General features: G+C 39.5%; 2 protein-coding genes across 11 annotated transcripts in view; one reads left to right on the forward strand and one right to left on the reverse strand.

Annotated features, from left to right (window-relative positions):
* Nucleotides 1-878: 878 nt before the first annotated feature.
* On the forward strand, nucleotides 879-16,518 carry CCDC28A (coiled-coil domain containing 28A). Of its 2 annotated transcripts, XM_048936363.1 has the most exons (6): nucleotides 884-1,096; nucleotides 1,184-1,378; nucleotides 3,573-3,736; nucleotides 4,120-4,274; nucleotides 5,106-5,128; nucleotides 6,137-16,518. In XM_048936363.1, the coding sequence occupies exons 1-6, from the start codon at nucleotides 1,017-1,019 to the stop codon at nucleotides 6,189-6,191; spliced, it is 672 nt and encodes a 223-aa protein (XP_048792320.1). In that variant the 5' UTR covers nucleotides 884-1,016; the 3' UTR covers nucleotides 6,192-16,518. The 2 variants fall into 2 exon arrangements, with proteins under 2 accessions (XP_048792321.1, XP_048792320.1); XM_048936364.1 differs by lacking the exon at nucleotides 6,137-16,518 and having other exon boundaries at nucleotides 879-1,096; nucleotides 5,032-5,128.
* The window catches only part of REPS1 (RALBP1 associated Eps domain containing 1), a 71,865-nt gene continuing 56,316 nt past the window's right edge, over nucleotides 6,228-21,776 (reverse strand). For all 9 annotated transcript variants that reach the window (XM_048936351.1, XM_048936350.1, XM_048936352.1 and 6 more), the window contains 6 exons: nucleotides 21,264-21,328; nucleotides 19,809-19,994; nucleotides 18,899-18,994; nucleotides 18,188-18,336; nucleotides 17,586-17,691; nucleotides 6,228-16,758 (listed from right to left, as the gene is read on the reverse strand). In XM_048936351.1, the coding sequence (XP_048792308.1) occupies nucleotides 16,690-16,758; nucleotides 17,586-17,691; nucleotides 18,188-18,336; nucleotides 18,899-18,994; nucleotides 19,809-19,994; nucleotides 21,264-21,328 (671 nt within the window). In that variant the 3' untranslated portion in view covers nucleotides 6,228-16,689. The remainder of the gene's footprint in view (nucleotides 16,759-17,585; nucleotides 17,692-18,187; nucleotides 18,337-18,898; nucleotides 18,995-19,808; nucleotides 19,995-21,263; nucleotides 21,329-21,776) is intronic.

Here is a 21,776-nt window from a genome sequence, read left to right on the forward strand (position 1 = left end):
GTTTGAATTCCTCTACAATGGAGGCAGCACCAGGAAACAGATTCTGGGACCTGAACTCAGGAACCCCGTGGGCAGCAGGCACACCGTGCTAATGTCACCTGCCCTGATACTTAAAGTCCTGTAGGACAGCTACGTAAGGTTGGAACTGAGGTCAGAGAAGATAGAAGAGCACGAATTAAATGCAGCCACACGGTCCCCTTCATTCACGTTCACGCAGTAACTGCTCTTGGAGCGCCTATCGAGCTGCATGGCAGAGCAAAGATCTTCCCCGTCCATCGAGCGTCACTGATGTTAAAAGCTAAAGGAACGCGACGGGCAAGGCGAGTTCTCCCGGCTGTAAGGGCATGACTAGTGCGAAACGATGCTGCCCCCAGGAGCACAGAGCCTGCTACTGACAAGAGCCCAGCAGCGACAGCAGAGAGATAGCACCAAGCGTGCATAGATAACCTCGTTCCAGTTCTTCTGTTTCTGTAGATGACAACCCCGCAACCAGACGTTCGTGCACGGACAGCCGCACGCCCCAAGCGCAGCCCTCCTCACACCGCACTGACGATCTTCTCACCCCTCCCTCGCAACACCCGCTGCGCTAACGGCCGCCGAGCTCCACTCGCCTCGCAAGCCTCGCGCCTGCACGCATACGCAGAGCACCCGCACGCGTACTCGGAGCGCGTCCCACCCCACCCGGTACTGGCAAGCTCCTGCCGCGGGGCACTCTGGGAGCGGTAGTTCTCCTTCCCGCCACGGAGGAGGCGGGGCTCCCACGATGCCTCGCGCGGCCACGTGACCTCGCGCCGAGCTCGCCGCTTCCGTGGGGGCGGGGTGAGGGCCGGGGGGGCTGGGGGTCTGCGCGCGGCCCGGGGGGGGGCGGAGCCGCCAGCAGGTAGCGGGGCGGGGCTGGGGCGGGGCGGCCGGTCAGCGGTGGCCGGGGATGGCTGCTGATGGGGCTGTGTGCTTCGGGGTGGCTGTAGGCAGTCGGGAGTGACGCTGCGGGGTGTGCGGCGCTGGCCTGGGACTAAATGCGTCCTGCCCTGGGCTTTGGAGGAGGTGTTGTTGCACGTGAGGAGCGGCGCCCGGCTGTTGGATCCCGCTTGGAGAAGTAAGCGACTGCTCGGCTTTGAAGGGACTAAAGCCCCGTTGAGGTGCAGTGTGATGTTTCTGTGCCTCGTTTTCCTTCCTTTCGGAGGATAAGAAATCAGTCTGCAGGCTGTAAGTCAGAGGAAATGGAAGAGAGGAAAATCAAGAGGAGAAGCCCCAAGTCATCCACCGCCCACCCCGTGCAGGTTGCGAACTCCAAGAAGAGCTCTGTGCCCGTCAGCAAAAGCACCGCCTTCTCCAATCCCGCGCCACAGCCGCCGGGGCAAAAACCAAAGCTAAAACGGTAAGCCTTGCAGGCTTGATGGAAACGATCCACAGCCCTGCCAGTGCAGGGCAGCCTTAAGGGTGTGTAGGCTGACGGAATGAGAAACGAGAGGTTCGGGCTTGTGAAAATAACCCATCGTGTCTTTAACAAAGCAGATTGAAAAAATAACTATGCTGTTGTATTAAAAACAAAGGAGGAAGCTGTGCCGTGCTCCTCTTGTACACTTTCTATAATTTTATGTAATGTCGTATGCTCACACTGATAATTATTTAGTTGGAGATCTGATAGTCTGGTGTGATTGGTCAGATACAAGAACTGGGTGAAAAAATTTGGTAAATATGTACATCACTATGGAGATAGCAGAGCCCCAGTCATACAGGTATGAGGAGCAAAAAAAGTGTTTATGACTGCAAGATTGGAACTGGGTAGTAGGGCAGGAAATGAAGGACATGAGTTGAACAGGATGAGCTGGAATAGGAATTTGGAGATGCTCTTGTTTGGGGAGCTGTCAGAGACAGCAATAGCACTTAGGCCTCGTGCTTACAGAGGCATTTGGTTTTTAGGAAAGTACAGTTTTGGAATAATTTGTGTGTTATTGATGCTGTGTGAATTTCCATTTGAGCGTGTTAATTTTCTTGCATGTTAGAAAAATACATTTCTTGGCCATGGCAGAAACAGTAGATTAATGAGTAATGGGAAACTTTTAAAGTGAAATATTAGCTGGAGGGGGGCAGGGGAATTTACTGAGCTGTAAGCACCAGGAAACACTGGGGATATTTCCATCATAAGCACTTCAAAGATGACATGATTCAGAGCCCACTGTATTTCCACAGATAGTACAGATTCATCAATTACCCATGAGATAATTAACATATACACGCCTATCTCTAATATCTAAAAGCTATTATAGTTCTGCAAGCAAGAACTAATCACATAATACAACAATTCAACAGCTGTATTTCCTGAGAACATGCTACTATTGTTGATTTACTTCTTCAAATCACTCTTCTGGAACGTGCTACCAATGTGGTTCTTGTAGTATGGGCTGGAGATTCTACCTGCTTTGGAAATAGCTGCTAGGCTCTGGAAGATGTCAGCACTCAAGTAATCACACCATTTCTCAGACTTTCCAAGTGGGAATGGTAATTGACAAAGCGAAGTGAGGATGGATTGTCGCTACAGTAGTGGTATAGGGGTACTTTCATTTCATCTGCAAGAATATAATGAAATATTTTTACTGGGAGTAGTATTATATTGTATTAAACTTAAGATGTATTTGGAAAAAATAGATGGTCTTTCTGGCATACAAACATTTCTATAACTCTGAAACTGAAGTAGAAATATCCAAAGGTAAACCTCAGTTGAGATCTTTCTATGAGAGTGGTGAGGTGCTGGAACAGGCTGCCCAGAGAGGCTGTGGATGCCCCGTCCCTGGAGGTGTTCAAGGCCAGGTTGGATGGGGCCCTGGGCAGCCTGGTCCAGTATTAAATGGGGAGGTTGGTGGCCCTGCATGTGGCAGGGAGTTGGAGATTCATGATCCTTGAGGTCCCTTCCAACCCTGGCCATTCTGTGATGTGTTGCCCAGAGATGAACCAGCATGGATAACCATTGGACCATCACTTAGTTCAGCATCTAGGCAATATAGACATTTACATACATAGAAGCTGTTATTCTCAAAACATGGGAAGGAATGACTCAGATTCTGAACTGGCTCACCCTGAGTCTGCGGAAACACTCAGTCTAATGTGAGAGAAAGGCTATGTGCACACATGCATGGGCAAATGAGGGATGAAAACAGCCTCCTACCTGAACTGCTTTAGCATAGGATGCAATCTAGAGACAGAATGTGCCACTTCTCATTGGTAATTGCATTTAGTTGCCATATTCATTGCATGTTTATTTATGTTTATGCTGCAATATAATCTTTAAGTTAAGATGGCTATTATGTACGAGTGCCTTTTTGATGTTTTCTACCTTTAAAAGGAAAGCAGACTGTAAAAAATCCTTATTTTACAGTATCAAACTATCAAGACAGTGATTTTTTTTCTTTATTATCAGTACAAACTTGTGATCCATTTTTTAATCTGAATGGAATAATTGAAATATGTATTTTCATTTCACAGCCCAGTTGTCAAATTATCCTACATTTCAGAATCTCAAAGAAAGTAAAAGCAGGAAGTAATGTTATTGTTTAACCACTTCATTTCTTCAGAGTAATAAAAGAGAAAACTAAACCTCCAGGAGGAGAAGCAAAAGGGGCACAAGCAGCACCAATCCAGCATTCGTTCCTCACAGATGTGTCAGATGTCCAGGAAATGGAAAGGGGACTGCTCAGCCTCCTGAATGACTTCCACTCTGGCAAACTTCAAGCATTTGGTAAGTGCATGAATTGCCTACATGTAATGGTTGCCTTTACGTGATGGTAACAGTTGCAAATAAATGTGCTATATGGACAAACTGCTGGTTTAATATTAGCCTCTGCTATATGAAATCAAGTTTAACATATCTTAATAGGTCATACCAGTAAAATGTATACTTTAAAAAAGCTATTAAGTGGTTGTCAGAAATTCATGACACCATAACACCAGACAGAATGACAGAAGCTTCAGTAGTGAAAAAGGAGGAAGTAATCTAGAAAGCAAACAAGCTTATAAATTTGAACAGCAGATTTATCTTCTCCAATGTAAAAAGCTGTTGACTTCACGTTTCCAGTTGATCTTTCAGGTTCCTTTCTCTACTGCTGTCATTTGTCCTCTTAGGAAATGAATGTTCCATAGAGCAAATGGAGCACGTGCGGAGCATGCAGGAGAAACTTGCCCGCCTCAATCTGGAGCTGTATGGGGAGCTGGAAGAACTCCCGGAAGATAAAAGAAAACTAGCCAGTGACTCCAATCTGGATAGGCTGCTATCAGACGTAAGTACAGAGAAAGCAGGAGACACGGAACTTGGTCCCCAGACTTAGGCTCAGGAATAGAACAGTAGTGGAAGGACATTGATTCTGTGCGCAGGCTATAGCCTAAGAAATTTACAGTTGAGGAAAACAGAGTTTTGTAATAAGTCAAGACACAAGCCTTACTTACTTCATTTTGAGAAAATGTGCTATGTTGTGGTGTTCTTTTTGTAGGCTACTGCTTGATTTAGTGAGTGGAGCATTCTGGTTCCACTGTCTGATGCAGGTGTCTTTAGGGACTGCTTATGGATCGGAGAATCACAGAATGGCCGGGGTTGGAAGGGACCTCAAGGATCACGAATCTCCAACCCCCCTGCCACATGCAAGGCCACCAACCTCCCCATTTAATGCTAGACCAGGCTGCCCAGGGCCCCATCCAACCTGGCCTTGAAATGATGATCATTTTCCTGTGAAAATGTTCCTGATCATTTTCCTTCTTCCTACATCTGTGGAAGGCCATGCAAGGAACTCAGATCTACATATTCTACACTTTCACTTTCTCCTTGCTGTAGCATGCTTAACTGCTAAAATGTAATTCTCATTCACAACTACATTTCAGATGTTATTGTTGCAATTGTTAAAATTTCTTCAGAAAAGCGAATTTAAATTTCATTTTGGGATTTAGTTCTGTTGTTACAGAATTCAGCGCAGGTCTGTTTTGTACAAGAAAGTAATCCATTTCAGCCCAAACCATTAATGATTTCCATTGTTGTTTTAATAGATTTATTTAATTATATCAGCATCATCATTGCATCTGAAATGCCATTTCTGATGATTTTAACATTTATCTTGCAGCTGGAAGAACTGAATTCATCTATGTATCCTTTTCCTTACATACTTACTGCGCATTATAATTATTAACTAAGAGTTGCAGCCTATTTCTTGAGTAACTGATGTCTGTCTTGGAGACAAATCTTTTCAAAAATGGCCCTTTTTCAAAATCAGTACCGTAACATAGTTTGGATTTTAGGTTCCTCCTATATCTAACTTACTGCATTTTAACACTTAATTACAGGACTTTTTTTTGTATAGTGATTTATTTAGCTAGAATTCAACGCTTTAGACAATGTGTTGATTGTAGATGACAAAGCCAGCAGTGTCTTTTCACTGAGAAACTCTGGACCAAACACACACACAATCATGATTCTTTTGTATTATTCAGAAACATTCTGTCCCACTGATGACTGAATTCTATTACCTTTTTTTTTCCTTCTTTCTTTTATCCCCTATAGAAGCATTATCACTGATCTTACTGTGAACATTGGGCTAACCTTATTTGTTATTTCTGGAGTTGGACTACAGTTGCATTGATTACCTAGCTGAGCTTTGGTAACAAGTGCATGCTCTTAGCCCATTAAAAGGTAAAGCTAATTGTCTTAGCTTGTATTTGAAGCTGTGTTTTCAATAAACTGAGAATACATACAGGTGAGGAGCGTTGCATTCAGTCTAGTTACTTCTGATTTTTACAATGCTTTGTTTGCATTAAATGGGACTTGAGATACAGAGAATATCAGTGCAGTATCTGTGAGAAGCTGTACAAGGCTAGATCTCATGAGCATTGCAAATGAAATGAAGTACCACACAATAGTAATAAAACTCATCTGCCATCCCCCATTCATCTGCCAGCTAAAGCTGGAGGTAAGTGATTCTTAAATCTCAATGAGGGAAATTAACAGTTGAAAGCTAGTGTAAAACTCAGTAGAATTGAATTAATCTGTTCTGGTGTATGCCTGTCACAGGACTAAGTGTAGCATAGCTTAATGTAACGTTGTTATCTTATATTGTATCTATATGTGAAAACGTTGTTCCTTAATGGCGTGCTTCAGCCAAAAACTACATTTAGCAGATGCTCAAGATATTCCAAATAGCACCACGGGCTGAAGAAACTGCTTTCTCAGTTTGGGTTCTCGCATAAGCTTTTCTTTTGTGTTTGTTTTTTTTTCTTGCCACTGGAATCTGGAATTGGTAGCTTTTAATTATTTATTACTTTACACAATGAAGAATCAAAGTGCAAATCCAGGTGTTTACTTTTGCACATTCCTTTGAGTACTGCATTACATCAGGACTCAGTCTCTAGAGATTTAAGCAGGCTGTTGTGATGGTGTGCTTCATATCATTGCCTTATTTAATAGGAAAACACTGGGAAACACAGAAGTAAATTTATTCTGCTGTATTGTTCATATTGTTGCAGATGATGTATGAGTTCATTAGCATTTCTCCAAATTTTGTGAAGGTAATGCTGTTGTTGCCTTTCTGATCAGTACATAGACAATCTGCACACTATGTTTAGTGTGTTTTGTTGACCAGTGCTGCCACTGAGATTTTATTGTGAATAAAGACATTTTAAAAATATATAAGATTTTATTTGGAGAAGTTATCTATTCAGCTGTGTTAAGAATTCTTGCATGGTCTGAATATTTTCAGGGTTTACTGTTTTCATTACTGTGAATAATTATTAGTTCTGTCACTAAACAGAACAAGCATGCATGCTAGAATACATATAATTTAATTAAGTTCCATCACATTCAGAATAAGGTCATTGTTCAATAAATCTTTTATGTGTAATTTTGCAGTTGTTCCTGTATTACAAATGATCTGGTAGAAGTTGATATCGTATTCACAGCCAGGGGGAAAAAAAGCCTGTATCTGTGTAAAACAATCTGTTTTCAGATCCAGAATTTCTATCTTCACTCATCAAACTATGCCTTTGGTTTTAGATTTTTTTTATGTTGTTCTTAAGTAATACACTGAGATTCTATCCTGTACATACTTACAGTATGAGGGTAAAAATCGTTATTCTTCTACTTAAGAACAAAGCATCTGTCCATTGTAGGCAAGCCAACAGTGAATAAAAGATACCAAACTGGAGAAGATGCTTCAGCTTTAAGACAGTTGAAAATTCCATTAGCTGCAGCTCCACACACAGCACCAAGTCTGCACTGTGAAGCTGAAGAGAGGAAGGATTTTTGAACACCAGTGTGCTGTGGCTTTGGCTCCAAATCCAGCTTTAAATACTTGTATTTCCTACCTCATCTAACAGGCATATCTCAATGGTGAGCCAGTGTGGTCCCAAGAGGCTTTTCCTTTAGGATATTCTTGTTCTCTTCACAATTTACCTCCTTCTTTAAGATTCTTTAGGGGTTTTGCATACTGCTTAAACTACCTCCAAGTCTCAGACTGATACTGGATACTGGTACTTCTGATGTTATGAGGAACAATTTAGAACTAGAATATAACATGCAAAATGAGCCCTAGTTATTTGTCTTCTCTTCACTAGGAACTTTTCACTGTCAGTGCTATCACCCTGTGTTTGCATACTTCAAAACATCAAGCAAAATTTGCAGCACTAGTTTTAGCTTCGTACCTCAAGAGATGCTAAGACCTGATGCTAGTTAGGGTGGCAGAAATCATTATAGCTGCATTTAAACAAGCAAAATTACATTCCCTCTGCTAACTTTTGGTTCAGGAGAGGAAAGCAAAGCCTCTGGAGACTAAGCATGTCTTCACATGGTAACAAACTGATCACATTTCTAAGCTCTTGAATTACTTAGTGTAACATATCTGCAGGCAGCCTCTTACAATTATAAAATTATAATTATAAGCCATAAGTGGCTGCAGAAAATTAATTTCTTTTCTGTTACCTTGTTTCCTGAAGAGTTGTTTATGGAGATAAAAATGTATCAATCTTGAATGCTTTCTACTCAGAACATGCACGGTCACGGAAATGATAGTCAAAAAGAGACGCCATTTCCTGCATTGCCAGTCTAGATTACCTTACTCCAAGAGACTTCTGTTGAACATCAATGAGCCAAAAGAAGAAAATAGAAGCCAAGAAGAAAGACTAAGAAAAAGATGTCTCCTCCAAATCCCCTTTTCTCAGACAAGTCACTGGTATTAACTGCCTCTTTCTTCAAAAGTAGTGAGACAAAGTGTTTAGGCAGATCTTCTTTTCAGCAGATAAACAGGACACTAAAAATAATGCTTAGGTTTTGACCTAAGCAGATAACCACTGATTTTATTTTTTCTGAGCAAGTTTGTTAAGATGTGCTGTGCTGTCTCCCTGCAGAGTTATGTTTGGAAATTCTTGTGTGAAGTAAAGGCAACTTTTTCAAGGCATGGTTCTACTAGCATTCCACACATTTGATTTTACAACTATGGAAATGCAAGGGTACAAGAATCAAAGGCATAAGAACAAGGTCGCCTGAAAAGGTGACAAAGCTGACCTGGTTAAAAAATTGGATCATGATCTTAGAGAGATTTAGTCTCCCAGGGGTCCTGTCTTGGGACTGGTGCTCTTCATCAAGAGCTTAGACAGCAGGATTGAGTACATCCCTAGCAAGTTTGCTGATGATGCCAAGCTGAGCAATGCAGTTGATACAACAGAAGGAAGGGACGCCATCCAGAGGGACCTTGAGAGGCCTGAAAAGTGGGCCCATGTGAACCTGATGAGTTTCAACAAGGCCAATTGCAAGGTGTTGCAGTTGGGCTGGGCAATCACAGACTGGGAGAACTCATTGAGAGCAGCCCTGCAGAGAAGGACTTGGGGGTGCTGGTGTGAAAAAGCTGGACGCAAGCCTGCAGCGTGTGCTTGCAGTCCAGAAGGTCAACTGTATCCTGGGCTGCATCAAAAGGGGTGGCGTGGTTAAGTTCACTGTCAGTGATCTGTGCCTCATGCAGTCACTCTGTTGTCATCACAGAACACGAGATTTCCTACCAGACAGCCTCACTCACTATAAAAAGACAGTGAGAATATTAAATAGGAACAAATACATATCAAATGCTCTCTTCACTTCCTAGAAGTACCAAACAGCGTGCAGTATGAAACTTAGTAGGATCAAGAGATCGGACAGGCCAAGTAGGCAACTGCACAGTAAATGGAAAGATGTTTTAATATACATGCATCGATAAAGCAGAACAATCTAAATGCAATCCTAGGTTTCAGCTGGCTTATGGCAAGGGACTGTCACAGTTTACCAATTGTTGTGCTCATGAAGAAGCAAAACTGCATCTGATGCGTTCTTGGCAATAGGAGGCAAAGCATTCACAGGAAAGCCAATAGCCGTATATAGAAGAAAGAGTTGAACACACCCAACTGGTAAAAGGACTTTCTAGCTATGCAGCACTCCTCAGGAAATAGCCTAGGGCCAGGAGATGCTCTCCCTCCAATGGGTGGCCTTATATGAGTCCAGGGTGACTCAACCCTGGGTCCACCCTTTCTGGTCAGGTGGGGAGCACAGGTGCAAATAATTTGCCTGTGCTCCCTGGGCCAGACAAACCCTTCACCAGGTGCTCCATCACCAGTTCAAGCCCTGACCTAACAGTTCCCTTATGCCAATGGTTGGAGTAAATGCAAACAAGCCGCAGATCTCTGTTTTCATTTGTACATTCCACTCTAGAAAGGTTTTGTATTGTGGCCAACAGGTTGGTTGCATGTTGGCTCCTTTGTTTTTGCATGCAATATTACATGAACTTAGTTTGTAATAAAAAAATTTCAAACTACGACTGTTGCATATTATCTCTGTATTGTTACACCATATTATGTAATTAAAAATTGTTAAAAGCTTGCAGAACAACAACAAAAGAACACTGTGCCAAACCATGCCTCTTCAGAATCGTTTCGGAAGAAATAAAAGGGTGCTTCTGTTTTGATCTTGCAGACAAACCAAATTGAATCGTTTTTTTTAGAAAACTGTTAGGTGTTCAAAATACAGGAGATAATTTCAACACAAAATACAGAAATGACTCTCAGAATGCAATAATTAGTAAGGGTGACAGAACGCACAGCACATAAGTATCAAAAATGCAGATGTCTGTGCTCACCTGATGTGGCCTTTGTGCACAAACATAACAGATCTCAACAGAGGATCTCAGCTTCTTTCTTCATCCTAATGAATTAACATCTTTGCCTTCTGAAGCAGTTGTAATCACCATCTTCTGTGCCAGAAGCCCTTGCAGTTGATGGGTTGTAAAATCTAATGTGCTTTAATGGAAACCACGAGGGTTTTACCCATGGAATGTGACTGAAATCTGAAGTTCACTATAGACTAGTTTTCTAAGGCAAGGCTGCCTGTCTATGACTGATTTTGATATCTATTCATTACTCTTTGTCACTCACATTTGAAAGCCTTACCACTCTGGGAAGAGATCAAAGTGTGAGAAGTATGGATATACAAGGAAAGTGACCACTAGTCATTTGCACTTAGCAAACATGAACATTTTAAACATCCTGCTTCCCATATAAGAACAGCACTAAATAGCTCTCCATTTTTAAACCTATTAAAATATTCAAACAGGTTGGCTGAACTGTGCACATTCATAAATCTGAAGTATCACTTTGTTAGCTATTGAATCGGTCCTTCTTCCAGAACAACCAGGTCTTCGATAGCAAACAGAACATTTTTCAACAGAACACTCCTTTCCTTCCACGAATGTATTTAGCAAAGTGTTGGTGAGCTGGATCCTGAGTAAAAGAACCCCCACCACAAAGGCTCTCTGGGGAGGGTTTTCAGAAACATTTCAGAGTGCGTGTTGGAAAGCGCAACAAAACCTGACCACCATCAGGCTGGCAGGACTGCAACCTCACAAATTAAAATGCTGCTCACTCTTCGCTGTCTCTCCCAAGTGCAAGAAGCCTAACAAATAGCAGCAGGGTGCAGCAGTGGGAGATTCAAACATCTTTACCACATCGCTTGGAAAGGCAATAATGGCACACACTTGGAAGAGCAAGGAAGGCAGGTTCTTCTCATTAATACCCAACTTTTTAACATGATTTAGCAAGCACCGTCTCCACATAGAATTTGGAAAATATAAAAAAAAGATGCAAACGTTAGAATGGTTCCTCTCTATCAGGATAGTATCAGGGAGATCACTTTTTTCTTTAATGTCCAGCATTCGCACGGTGCTGTGCCTGCATTAGCTGAGGCTTTGCCTGTGCTGTGAAACACGGAGCGAGCAATGTCAAGGCAAGCGGGCTGGGGGGGATGTAGCCAGCACAGCCTACTGAACCATCCCCACTGCACAGTGTTCTGCTCAGCAGTGTGAGCTCAGGGAAGGTTGGAGGAAGGTCATTACTGGTCATAAACAGTTAAAGCAGATCGACATTTATTATTTTGTAGGGTCAGGCCAGTTCACCTTTGCTGCCATCAGCTAAAATAAAATAAATGCTGTTTGAGAGTTGGAATAGACTTCAGCTGATAGGTTAATTAACTTTTTCAGATAAAATGACACAAGTAAAACAGTATTACTTAACACCTGGAGGGAATAACAGCCTAGAGTTACAACAACATCTGTTCTCATGTTAACAACTGTGACGTGCTACAAATATTCACGCAGCGTTCAGTCAGGTGATTCTCCTGTGTCTAATACCATTGTGTTCCTCTTTTCATCTCCCCTGACTGGAACCCTTATTCACAGTGTCTCCTGAAGAGCAGCTGCTGAATGCACTTTGTATTGCCAAGGTGAAGTACAGGAGAAATCAAGGGATTCTCTCTGATCTGTGCCTTATAATCTTAAGTAAAACTGAGTTCCACTCCCGCAATCTCCAGCACAAAGGCAGATTTTTCCTTTTTAAATTACCAATATAGTTAAGTATTTGAAAAGACCTCTGTTCGCTCTGCCATGATTGGTATATTCCCAGCATATTCTTTAGGTTTTGACTAAATGCAAACCTGGATCCTGAGAAGCATTTTTGAGATACAAATTTCTATATACATCGTAGCGGATGAAAACAAGCAGGAAAACAGACACAGAAATGCACATATTTCTGGAGTAATTGCTACTTTTTCCTAAGCAGGTGCCTACAAAATTCTTGTTTTTGAATATGTAAGCCGAATTCAAAGCTGAATGCCTAGGTGCCTCAGTGAGTTCATCATTTTGATTCATGTACTTTTAGCACCAAATAATCCTTCAATCCTCTGTTGTCCTTTGATTTAAAAACAAACAACTAAATCTACCTTTTCAACAAAGTCTGAAACAGCCTAGTATGCAATCTTGAAGTAAAGTCTTTTAATCCCATTAGCTAACCATAAAAACTTCAGTAAGATACACTGTAGTAATGACAAATGATTCCCGATCAGGCATGTTTGGCAGTCAGGAGACCCTAGCAAGTGTTCATATACACAAATGTCCACAATTTACAGCAACTGTTGTAGCACTCATTCCACTCCCACCTCCAACTGTATGCCGGGAGTATATCATTGATGTTGGTGTCTCCTTTCTCAGAAGGCAGCTGTTCTTTCAGATGTAGTCTCTTATTTGTCTTCTGAATGGATACAAGAGGCAACAGGCTCCTCATAGAAGAAATTCCTGATTCCAAGTGTGGTTCCCTACTGCAACATATACATTGAACGCATTCTGCTACATGAACCATCCATAACCTCTTCTGTCAGTTTAAACGCAGTCTTACTTGAACCAAAAAGAGAAACAGTCAGATCTTTAATGTTAGATGAAAAAAAAACCCTGTAAGTCAGTATTAAACTCTCTCCTGAAATAATCAAATTTCAAAAAGCAGTTATTTCAAAGGAACCAGTGGAAAAAAGGGTCTGTACTTTCCATTGGTACTATGTACAAGGATAACACCATACGCTCTCCTTTGGCTGTTGACAAACATTTTTAACATTGACATTTTTCAACATTAACATTTTTAACATTGCTCCCATACAACAGCTACAGTTAGCAGCTTCCACTTCAACAAATATTAACAGAACACAACCATTTAAATAATATTAATAGAGAAACAAGTATTAGACTTTCACGTGCTTTATTTCTAGAGAACTGTACCATTAGTTCATCAATTGCATTGCTAAACATGCTGGAATTCTGCTTATGTTAATTAAGTTGCATGGCTCTAAAAATGGAGTTCTGAAGAGTAGAACTGAATATTCAACAGCATATGAATTGCTTTATGAAGTACTTAAACTACACTGCACTATTTCTCACTGAGGAAAATAAGACTGTTTCCTGTTTTGTTCAACTAGAAACAGTCAGGAGAACTCTGATACTTTTTTTCTTTCAGGTAGAAATTATTTTGAAAACATAAAATTGCTTTTAAACATCAACTCTGAGCATAGATGAATCCAGGACGAGCAACTCAACTCGTCTTTGCCCTAAACAGAAGACAGAAACACAGAAGAGCCCACTCATAAGGGACAGAGACACAGGAAACAATGCTGAAAATTTATTTTCTTTAGTTTATCCCACATACAACATTTTTAGCATTAAAAGATCCCTCAGCTCAGGTAGTAAACAACTGCAAGTAAAGTGAGGGGCAAAGTACAAAGAGCCTCAGAACACCGGACTTAAATTGGTTCTACCTAAACACACCGCTTTAATCAAGGTGGCTTTTCTATTTCGCATTTTGGAAATCATCTCTGCAGTTCAAAGATGAACAATGGAGAGAAAAATCAATTGAAAAGCAGGTGGAAAAAGCAGGTGGAATGAAGAAACAGGCACATCAGTAGCAGAAAAAGGCAAATCAAACGAGAAAGCAGGTACCTCTCCAGTCTCATAATCCAAAGCAAATCATTTTGCAGGTGTTTAAGGAGTGCGTGTTGTTATTAAATACTAACGGCTATTTAATAATCTACGTGTAGTACAGTACAGAGAACATCTTTTGCACTGCACATAATTCCTTGCCCCGAAGAACTTACAATCTAAATTCATAAATAATGCCATCAAGTAGCTGGATTAAGATTAAATAAATGGAGAAGACAAGTAAGTAATTGCCTAAGGTATTAAAGCTGGGTTACGCTACTTAGTGAGGTATCTTCTGAGCACTGTTGGCATTGATGTTCTTAAAACCTAGGTTATTTTTCAATTAGAAGCTCTTCTGATAAAAAAAAAAAAGGTTAAAAAATGTACTAAACGATGCATTAAAAATAAACCACAAAATCTCTTAAAATAGACTTGTTGGAAAGATATAAAAATGTTCAATCTTGCTAAATTCTTCACTTACGACGCTACATAACAGAGCACTCTGCTAGAAAGATACAGACGAGAAGACTGTGTACACATTAGAATGTAAAAGGCTCTTTAACCTTTAGCTTAAAATGTCAAACTCTTGATTAATGAATCTTGCTGTTACACACACAGGCTTAATACTAAAAACACTATTATAAAAATAGCTCTATTTTCAAAATGCATTTAACTTTAAACTTGATTTAAAATCAATGTATTTTGATTACAATGAAGTGACCCACTTTGCATTCTTTTAACAAACAGTGTACTTGCTACCTGACAAAATGCAACAGATGTGAATAATCCATTACCTTCAAGGTTCTGGTTGTTTTGCTTTTCTCCTCTGTTGCATAACCCTGGTTATATCTGTTTTCTGTTGATGTTGTTGTTGTTTGTTTTTTGCTGTTACTTTTTCTTGCAATCAAAGGTTTGCACTTAATCTATTAGCGTCCAAGATGCAGTTGAAATGTAATCTTCGCAATGCAATTTAGGTACCATTTCTTAAATCCATTTACACAGAAGCAGAAAATATCTTCCTTACATGCAACTATGACCCTCTTGGCTTTCATACCAGGGAACCCTGTGTTGGATGACATATAAGCCACCTGTAACACTTTGTCTGAAGTGTTGGAATAATTTTAGCAATAAAGAATTATCAGTCTGCAGATGATAACAAAAAAGGGAAATAGCTCATTTTCATGGGAACAAATTGCATATCCAGCAAAAGAAAGAAAATCTGACTTGAGCTATCCTTTTGCAACAGAAGCAAACGTTAAGAGAATTTCATGTAAGTGTAAGAGTGAGACAGTGAAGATAAAGACTTCTAACACATAATTCATTCAGTTTTAATTTTCAAAAATACTCTCAAGGAAATCAAACTAGAAAAATAAAGACTAGGGAAGTATACAATTCTTTGACCCAAGTCAGTACCAGCATTTACTTCTTAAAAGTCACAGCTACATTTAATTTGCTGATGAGAGGATACAAAAGGAATATAGCCACAGATTACCAAGAGAAGTCAACTGTTTCTGACCAACAGCTGGAGATACACGGGGAAAGAAAATGGTCAAGAGATTATGCAATTATCTTGTCACACATGCCACAAAACTACAAAAAGTCCCTGCAAAGCCCCACCCCATTTGAATGAGTTCCAATTCCCACGTAAAGATGAATCAACAAAATTAAAATATTGTGCTGTTTTATTGGTGTAAAAATCACACAATTGCTAGTTCTGATTCTGCAGAGATACATCCATGCAGTTAAACATCTATGATCCCACAGCCAGAAGAAGCCATTAAATAGAACATCTGCTGTTAGTCAGCAATTAATGCAAATTTACATATGAGATCAAAAGGTGTGTATCATACAATATACAACAAATCCTAATACAGTACATCAACCTGAATAGCAGGATACACTCAGAGAACTCAGTTAATAGTGAAGCCTGTCTATATGCCAGAGAAATAAGGCCGGTATCCCAGAATTCCTAAGAAGCAAACCGTTCTTTAAAAAAAAAAAAAAGTTTTTTTGGCTGGGAATTGACACATTACTTGACAATACGTTTTGTTATAGTGAAGACTGGTGGATATGATCTGTTATTAAAAGGTAATGTGTGAAACATGCAATTACAGGTGGTGCTTAGGAAATGTGCAATTATTATGTCAGGGATTTACACCCACCTCCTTCACAAAAAGGTCTGAAAAGGGTTTGTTTGAGAGACCACCAATTGTACCATAAGTCTTCACATGCATGCAGCTGAATCAGGGTCATGAATGGATAAAATGTGAACACCTGGCAAACCGTGTTTAGGTACTCTGTAATGTATACAACAGAAATATGAAACCAAATCCAGTTGATACTGAGAACAGCCTGCAAGAACTCTGACAACCTGTTTAAACTGGCTTATTGCAAAGAGGCAGGCTTTCTAGAATTGTGAACATCTTTCAAATTGTGGAAGGCAGTTTGGGAGGTAATATTGGCTGATGACAGATTTTTTTCTCTTTTCTGGCACACTAAAATAAATGCCACAGCAAAGGAAGAATTTGTGTGTTGTTTCAAGTCAACTGATCAGCGATCCTCCTCTGCAAGATGTTTCAACAGGAAAGAAAAGAAACCACTATGAAGTTCCAGTTGGAAATTTTGGCGACAAACTCTGCAAACTCAAGTCCAACAAAGGTCACGGATGTCCACAGAAAACGATGTGAGAGGCAGTGTCACATTGAAGGAAAAAGGTTTTTCTTTTTTTTTTTTTTTTCCTGTACTGAAATTAAAATACTTAAATACAAAAGTGGACAAATTGACAAAACAGAACTACAACATTTAATGTAGAATAGAGTGCACCGAGCTAGACGCATGGATTTTTAAATAGGCTTTGAAACCAATACCCCTTTCAAAGTTAGTAAATTCACAGTTAACGGCAGTAGGCTTAGAGGTGAGAGAAAGGTCGAAGTTGTTCCAGTTGGACTTCCAGGGAGATTCTCTCTTCAAGAACATCCTACAAAAGAAATATTTTCTACCAACTGTCCACAGAGAATTGATGTTAAAAATTTCCTCCCATGATCAAAACTGGTAAACATCAGCTCCGGTTTTGAGAACTACTATCAAATCTTCTGTATAATCTGGAGAACTGTTCCCCAAAATCTGAATAGAACTGTTAGCACTAGCTAGTTAGTACTCTTATCTGAAAAAAAAAAAAACAACCCAGTGTTTTCCTCAGAAGTGAAGCCAATCAATACCTCTTCATTCTTTTCAAATCACCCCAAACCAAATTTGAAACCAGTTGCAAATTTAACTATGATGTTTTCAATGAGATTATGTTCAGAGGGGTAAACTCTCATTTCAAATAAAGGATTTGAAACCAACAATTTTATTTTTTTTTCCGAGTTTTTCTTCTTATGTGACATGCACTCTTTAACAAACAGCAACAAACAGCCATGCCCAACTGTTTTTTAAATCAGCCTATCTTCCAGTTGAGACAATACCTCTTTAGATCGCATTTGTTTTTAAGAACTTTTTAATGACTTTGGCTCTTAGTTTTAGATATCATAAGGTAAAGAAGATGGTACAAGATGTTAAGGAAAATGGTGCCTACATTTCCAGTAAGATAATTGCTAACCCGGAGATATAGATGGCTATAACAATTCTTATTGAGCTACATGTTTTGTATCCTATATACATATGTGTATACATTTAAAAATATTCTTAATTGAAGATTTTAAGGTTTGAATTTTGCTTCACAAGCAGCAATGTATGTTATTCTATTATCAGCTATTATTCTCAGGATCTGTTCTTTTTCTTTTTAAACAAAGTTTATGACATTACCTTTAGTTGCTGCTGTAGTTCACTGTTCAATCTGGCCAAAACAGTGTTGGTTTCCTTGTTGCGTCTGATTGATGCCTGAATTGCCTTCTTGTCCTTTCCTATCGATCTGCAAATATAATACAAGTATTTTAATGTCATTTCATTACTTAATCGAACATCTCATTTACAGTCCCTCTCATTCAAATGAACATAAACCTTTCAGAATGTTTAACTGTTAATTTTCTCTCTTTTGCCTGGCTTGATTAATCTTCCCTTGTCTGTGCAGAAGACACTTATACTTGGTTTCAATGAAACAATGAGAAGCACATTTCAAATTCTTAGAACTAATCCTCTGCAAACCCAACATACAGTCCAGCATTCATTTACCTCAAAGTGACACCAGTGCAAGTTAAAAGTTCACACTCCAAAAGTCAAGATCTCTACAGGGTCTACAAGTAGCTGCTTCAGGATTGTCTCATTTAAAAATAAAAACCTTTAAATTATTAACTGATTCTAATTCAAACACATTGAAGTTGTTTGCAATTCCTAGAATACAAAGCGTGTATTGCTGTTTAAAAGTAAACTCCCCAATAACAGATGTATTTATACACTTCTTGGGTTACCTAGGAATAGATGGCTGTGAAGCAAGAACAGCAGCTATGACACCTGTTTTCTGTGTATGTTCCTCAGCTTCAGGTCTCAGTTCATCTTCTGATTTTAATCTTCTGCGAATAGGCTTTGGTGGTGGAGCAAGTGGGGTAGTGCCTTTACCCTAAAGGGGAAAAAAACCCAGCTTATTTATTTTCAAAAACTGCTTCTTTTACTTGGATTATGTCATGAGTTACATACTCCTAGAATCAGTTATCTAGCTAAATTAATTTACAACCCACCACATATTTTTTGAGGAACACCTAGCTGTATCTTCATATTGCACAGATTAAACAAAGTTCTGAAGCTGACAAATGCAAACACACATCTGAGTGAATCCCTTTCCTCCCCTCCAATAACTGCATCTAAGTCATAAAAAAGTTACTGTCACAAAGCTCTGCTCTAAAAGTTTTGCTCCTTTTCAAACACACTCATGAATACTTTTAAGTACCTTAATACTTCAGATATTTTAAGTATCTTAAATATTTTAGTATATGTGCTTACAGTAATGCTAATCAGAAACCTTATGACAAGAATTTACCAAATGTTTGCCTATTTCCAGCACATATTGAACCTAAGGAAACAGGGTTTGAGTGGGGGTGCATGAAGTTGGCACAGCAAATCAAGAGCCATGCAATTTCACATAAATGAGAACTGTGCTCTCTTTCCACCTGTACGTTGCATACCGCGCTAGAGGGGACATTAGCAGGTACTTTCTCTTCAACTCTTCCGTCTGCTTTGGCAACTCTAAGAGAACTTGCAGAATCAGAGGGCTTTTCAACCTAAAGAAATATAAACTACACTTAGAAAATTGCTGCTTAACAAATATTTGATTCAGCAAGTTGGAAAACGTTGAATCAAAATGCAGAATTATGATGCATTTCTGATATAAGGATACAGTCAACATTTAAAATTCAAGTTCAAATCTTTTTTAGAGGCACAGACTGGAACACAATACAATACAGGCTTTGGAGCAGAACTATCTTGATCGTGTCAGTCTGGACTGGAAGCAGCTTACAGAAAAGGCACATAGTAGTAAAAACCTGAGTTTTATGGACATCCTCTGTCATAAGGAAGGAAATGCAGCTCTATAAACATCTGAATCTATTTAGAAATATGTTAAAGCTCTATTCATCTCTGCTATCTGTTCGGTAGCTCTGAACAAAACCAAATTACTTGGGTTTTAGCAGATATTTAACACCTGCCAACCATCTCATTTACTGGGGTGACTATTTTAAAACTTACCATTTGGTAACCCATTTGGGAAGCAAAGCAGAGCCCATTTTTATAAGAATATAAATTTTGCCTGTGTTAATCTTAAATGCACAAACACAATTCTGTTTGTTTCCATCTATTTCCATCTAAGTAGAAAATCTTCTTGAGGTACAATCAAGAACTGAGAGGAAAATAACGTTTTCTGCCTAAGTGCCAGGTAGCTACTGAAGAAGCACAGCAATGCATAATATAACTGCTTTCTACCAGTGGATTGGAGTAACATAAAATCCCCACTTGTTCAAAAACCAGAAGGTGGTCTCAACAAAATCATGTAACTGTTGGTAGTACTGAACAGTTGTCAACATCTTCATTTTCACTCACCTGCAAGGCTTCTGAGTGTGTTTCAATTTCATCATCTTCCTCCTTGTTTACACCTGATGCAGCAAATGCCTCAAACTGACTGAAGTCTGCAAAATTTGGCTGTTCTGGTATTTGTTGAGGTGAGGTACTGGTATGAGATATTAGGCCATCAGCATCTACTGGGCGATGCACATGAGGACCTGCACCCTGCAATAAAGGGAAAAAGAATATTTAGCAACAACGCTCTTAGCAGTTATCTGATGCAAAGCCTCTCAATAAACAACAGTTTGTGACACTGCATTAAAGATTATTTGCTTTCTTAGCAGACTTAGTTATTAGTAAAACTAAATGCATCCCTAAGACAGCTCACTCTGTGTGGTTATAAAAATAGTGAAATAGTCAACAAAAAAGGGAGCCCTGTCAGATGTTCTGTCATCTAGTGGATGAGACTAAAGATGCATGCAGAGTAGGACTAGTTAGACTCACTGGGCAGTACACATGCTTCTGCTGTACCACAGTGCAGCTTGGCTGAACACTGTGTTTTAATTTAGTTCCTCAGGGAAATTTGATTGTGAGAACATACTCCATGGAACATATCTGTCATTGCTGACTGACTTCAACACATTTATTGCAAACAGAAAGCCAACTAAAGGGACACATAACAAACAATCTAAGTGAGGAGAATGCACCATCAACTCAGACATTACTACGTATCAGAGAAAACATACAAGAGAGCACCCTTAAATATTTTCACTGTATAACCAGTTTCAAGGACAAGAGAAATCCGGGAGAAATACTAGGCTTTATTTCTGATTTTGTGTTCTAAATGACTCAGAAATAACTGCTGAGGGACTCAGATTCTAACAAGTAGCTGCTGCTGAAAAACAACTGAAAAGCAATTCCACCTGTTCCATGCAAGATCTGCAAGACAGTTGAATGATTAATTTGGTTGAGACAAAGAAAAAAATTTTTGTAGGATCTGTTTTCCATTAAATCAGTTAATTGAAGTGACTCAGAGTGAAACTAAAAAGTCACCACATTCTTGAAAGGGAAGTAGAAGTATCATGCCTTTTGAGAGTAAACATTCTGCATAAAACCAAAACCTGTGCCAGAGACATGAATCTAAAGACAAGAACTTATTGTGAAACACTTTAAAAGATCTGTGTTGTGGTTTTACAGGGACAGGTAAGTGAATGCAAAAATGTAACATCCCTCCTTTTCTTACAAATAAGAGCTCCAAAAGCATTCAATTCCTTCTCAATCTCAAATTTAATTCCTTTGCATGGTCCCACCAGAAGCAATTCATAAAAGGCCAGCAGTTGCCTATAGTTTCACCTTTGAAATCATTCACACTCCTCTCATTTCAAACAAACTAACAAACAAAGATGTTTGAGAAGTTCAAACACAGAAGTAAGATAGACGGATCAGCCTAATGCACTAAGTTAGAGTATGGTTTTACTGAAGGGATACCATCACCTGTGAAGGCTGTGGTCTTGGAGGCACTGCAGGAGGATAGGCAACAACTCCAGCCTGTTGCTGTCCTGTAAGAGGCATCACATTTAGGTAAGGTTGTTACTTCTCACATTACGTCAGTATCTTGTGTTTTGACATTTCAAAGATGAAGAAATTCAACTTTGCATAAATATAAGCCTGTCATTTGGAAACACCGCTGCAACTTAATCTTTCAAATTTTCAAATAGATGAAACAAGGAATCAGAACATTAATCTTGTCCTTGTCCTCCTATTCTGTGTATGCACAGTCATACTTTCCTGATCTCAGTTTTCTTCTTTTATTCCCGTTACACACTGTCAACATTTCCTATTTGTGACCTTGAGCTGAAAAGTACTGCAAATCATTAAGCAATATTATCAAAAGTGATCTTTAATCATTTCCTCAAGACATTTAACACCTAACTTTTTAATACATTCGATGCAAAAAGAACTCTTCTTATAAACTTACTGGTAGATACAATCCACTGCATACAGATG

The sequence above is a fragment of the Lagopus muta genome, chromosome 2, assembly GCF_023343835.1.
Source record: "Lagopus muta isolate bLagMut1 chromosome 2, bLagMut1 primary, whole genome shotgun sequence".
Lineage (NCBI taxonomy): Eukaryota > Metazoa > Chordata > Aves > Galliformes > Phasianidae > Lagopus > Lagopus muta.

What these genes read in the sequence shown, in the direction of transcription:
- CCDC28A (XM_048936363.1), top strand. Translation starts at nt 1,017, where the DNA reads ATGCGTCCTGCCCTGGGCTTTGGAGGAGGTGTTGTTGCACGTGAGGAG. An exon ending in CAAAAACCAAAGCTAAAACG is followed by an intron (nt 1,379 to 3,572) that starts GTAAGCCTTGCA and finishes TCATTTCTTCAG; the next exon opens with AGTAATAAAAGAGAAAACTA. An exon ending in TGGCAAACTTCAAGCATTTG is followed by an intron (nt 3,737 to 4,119) that starts GTAAGTGCATGA and finishes TTGTCCTCTTAG; the next exon opens with GAAATGAATGTTCCATAGAG.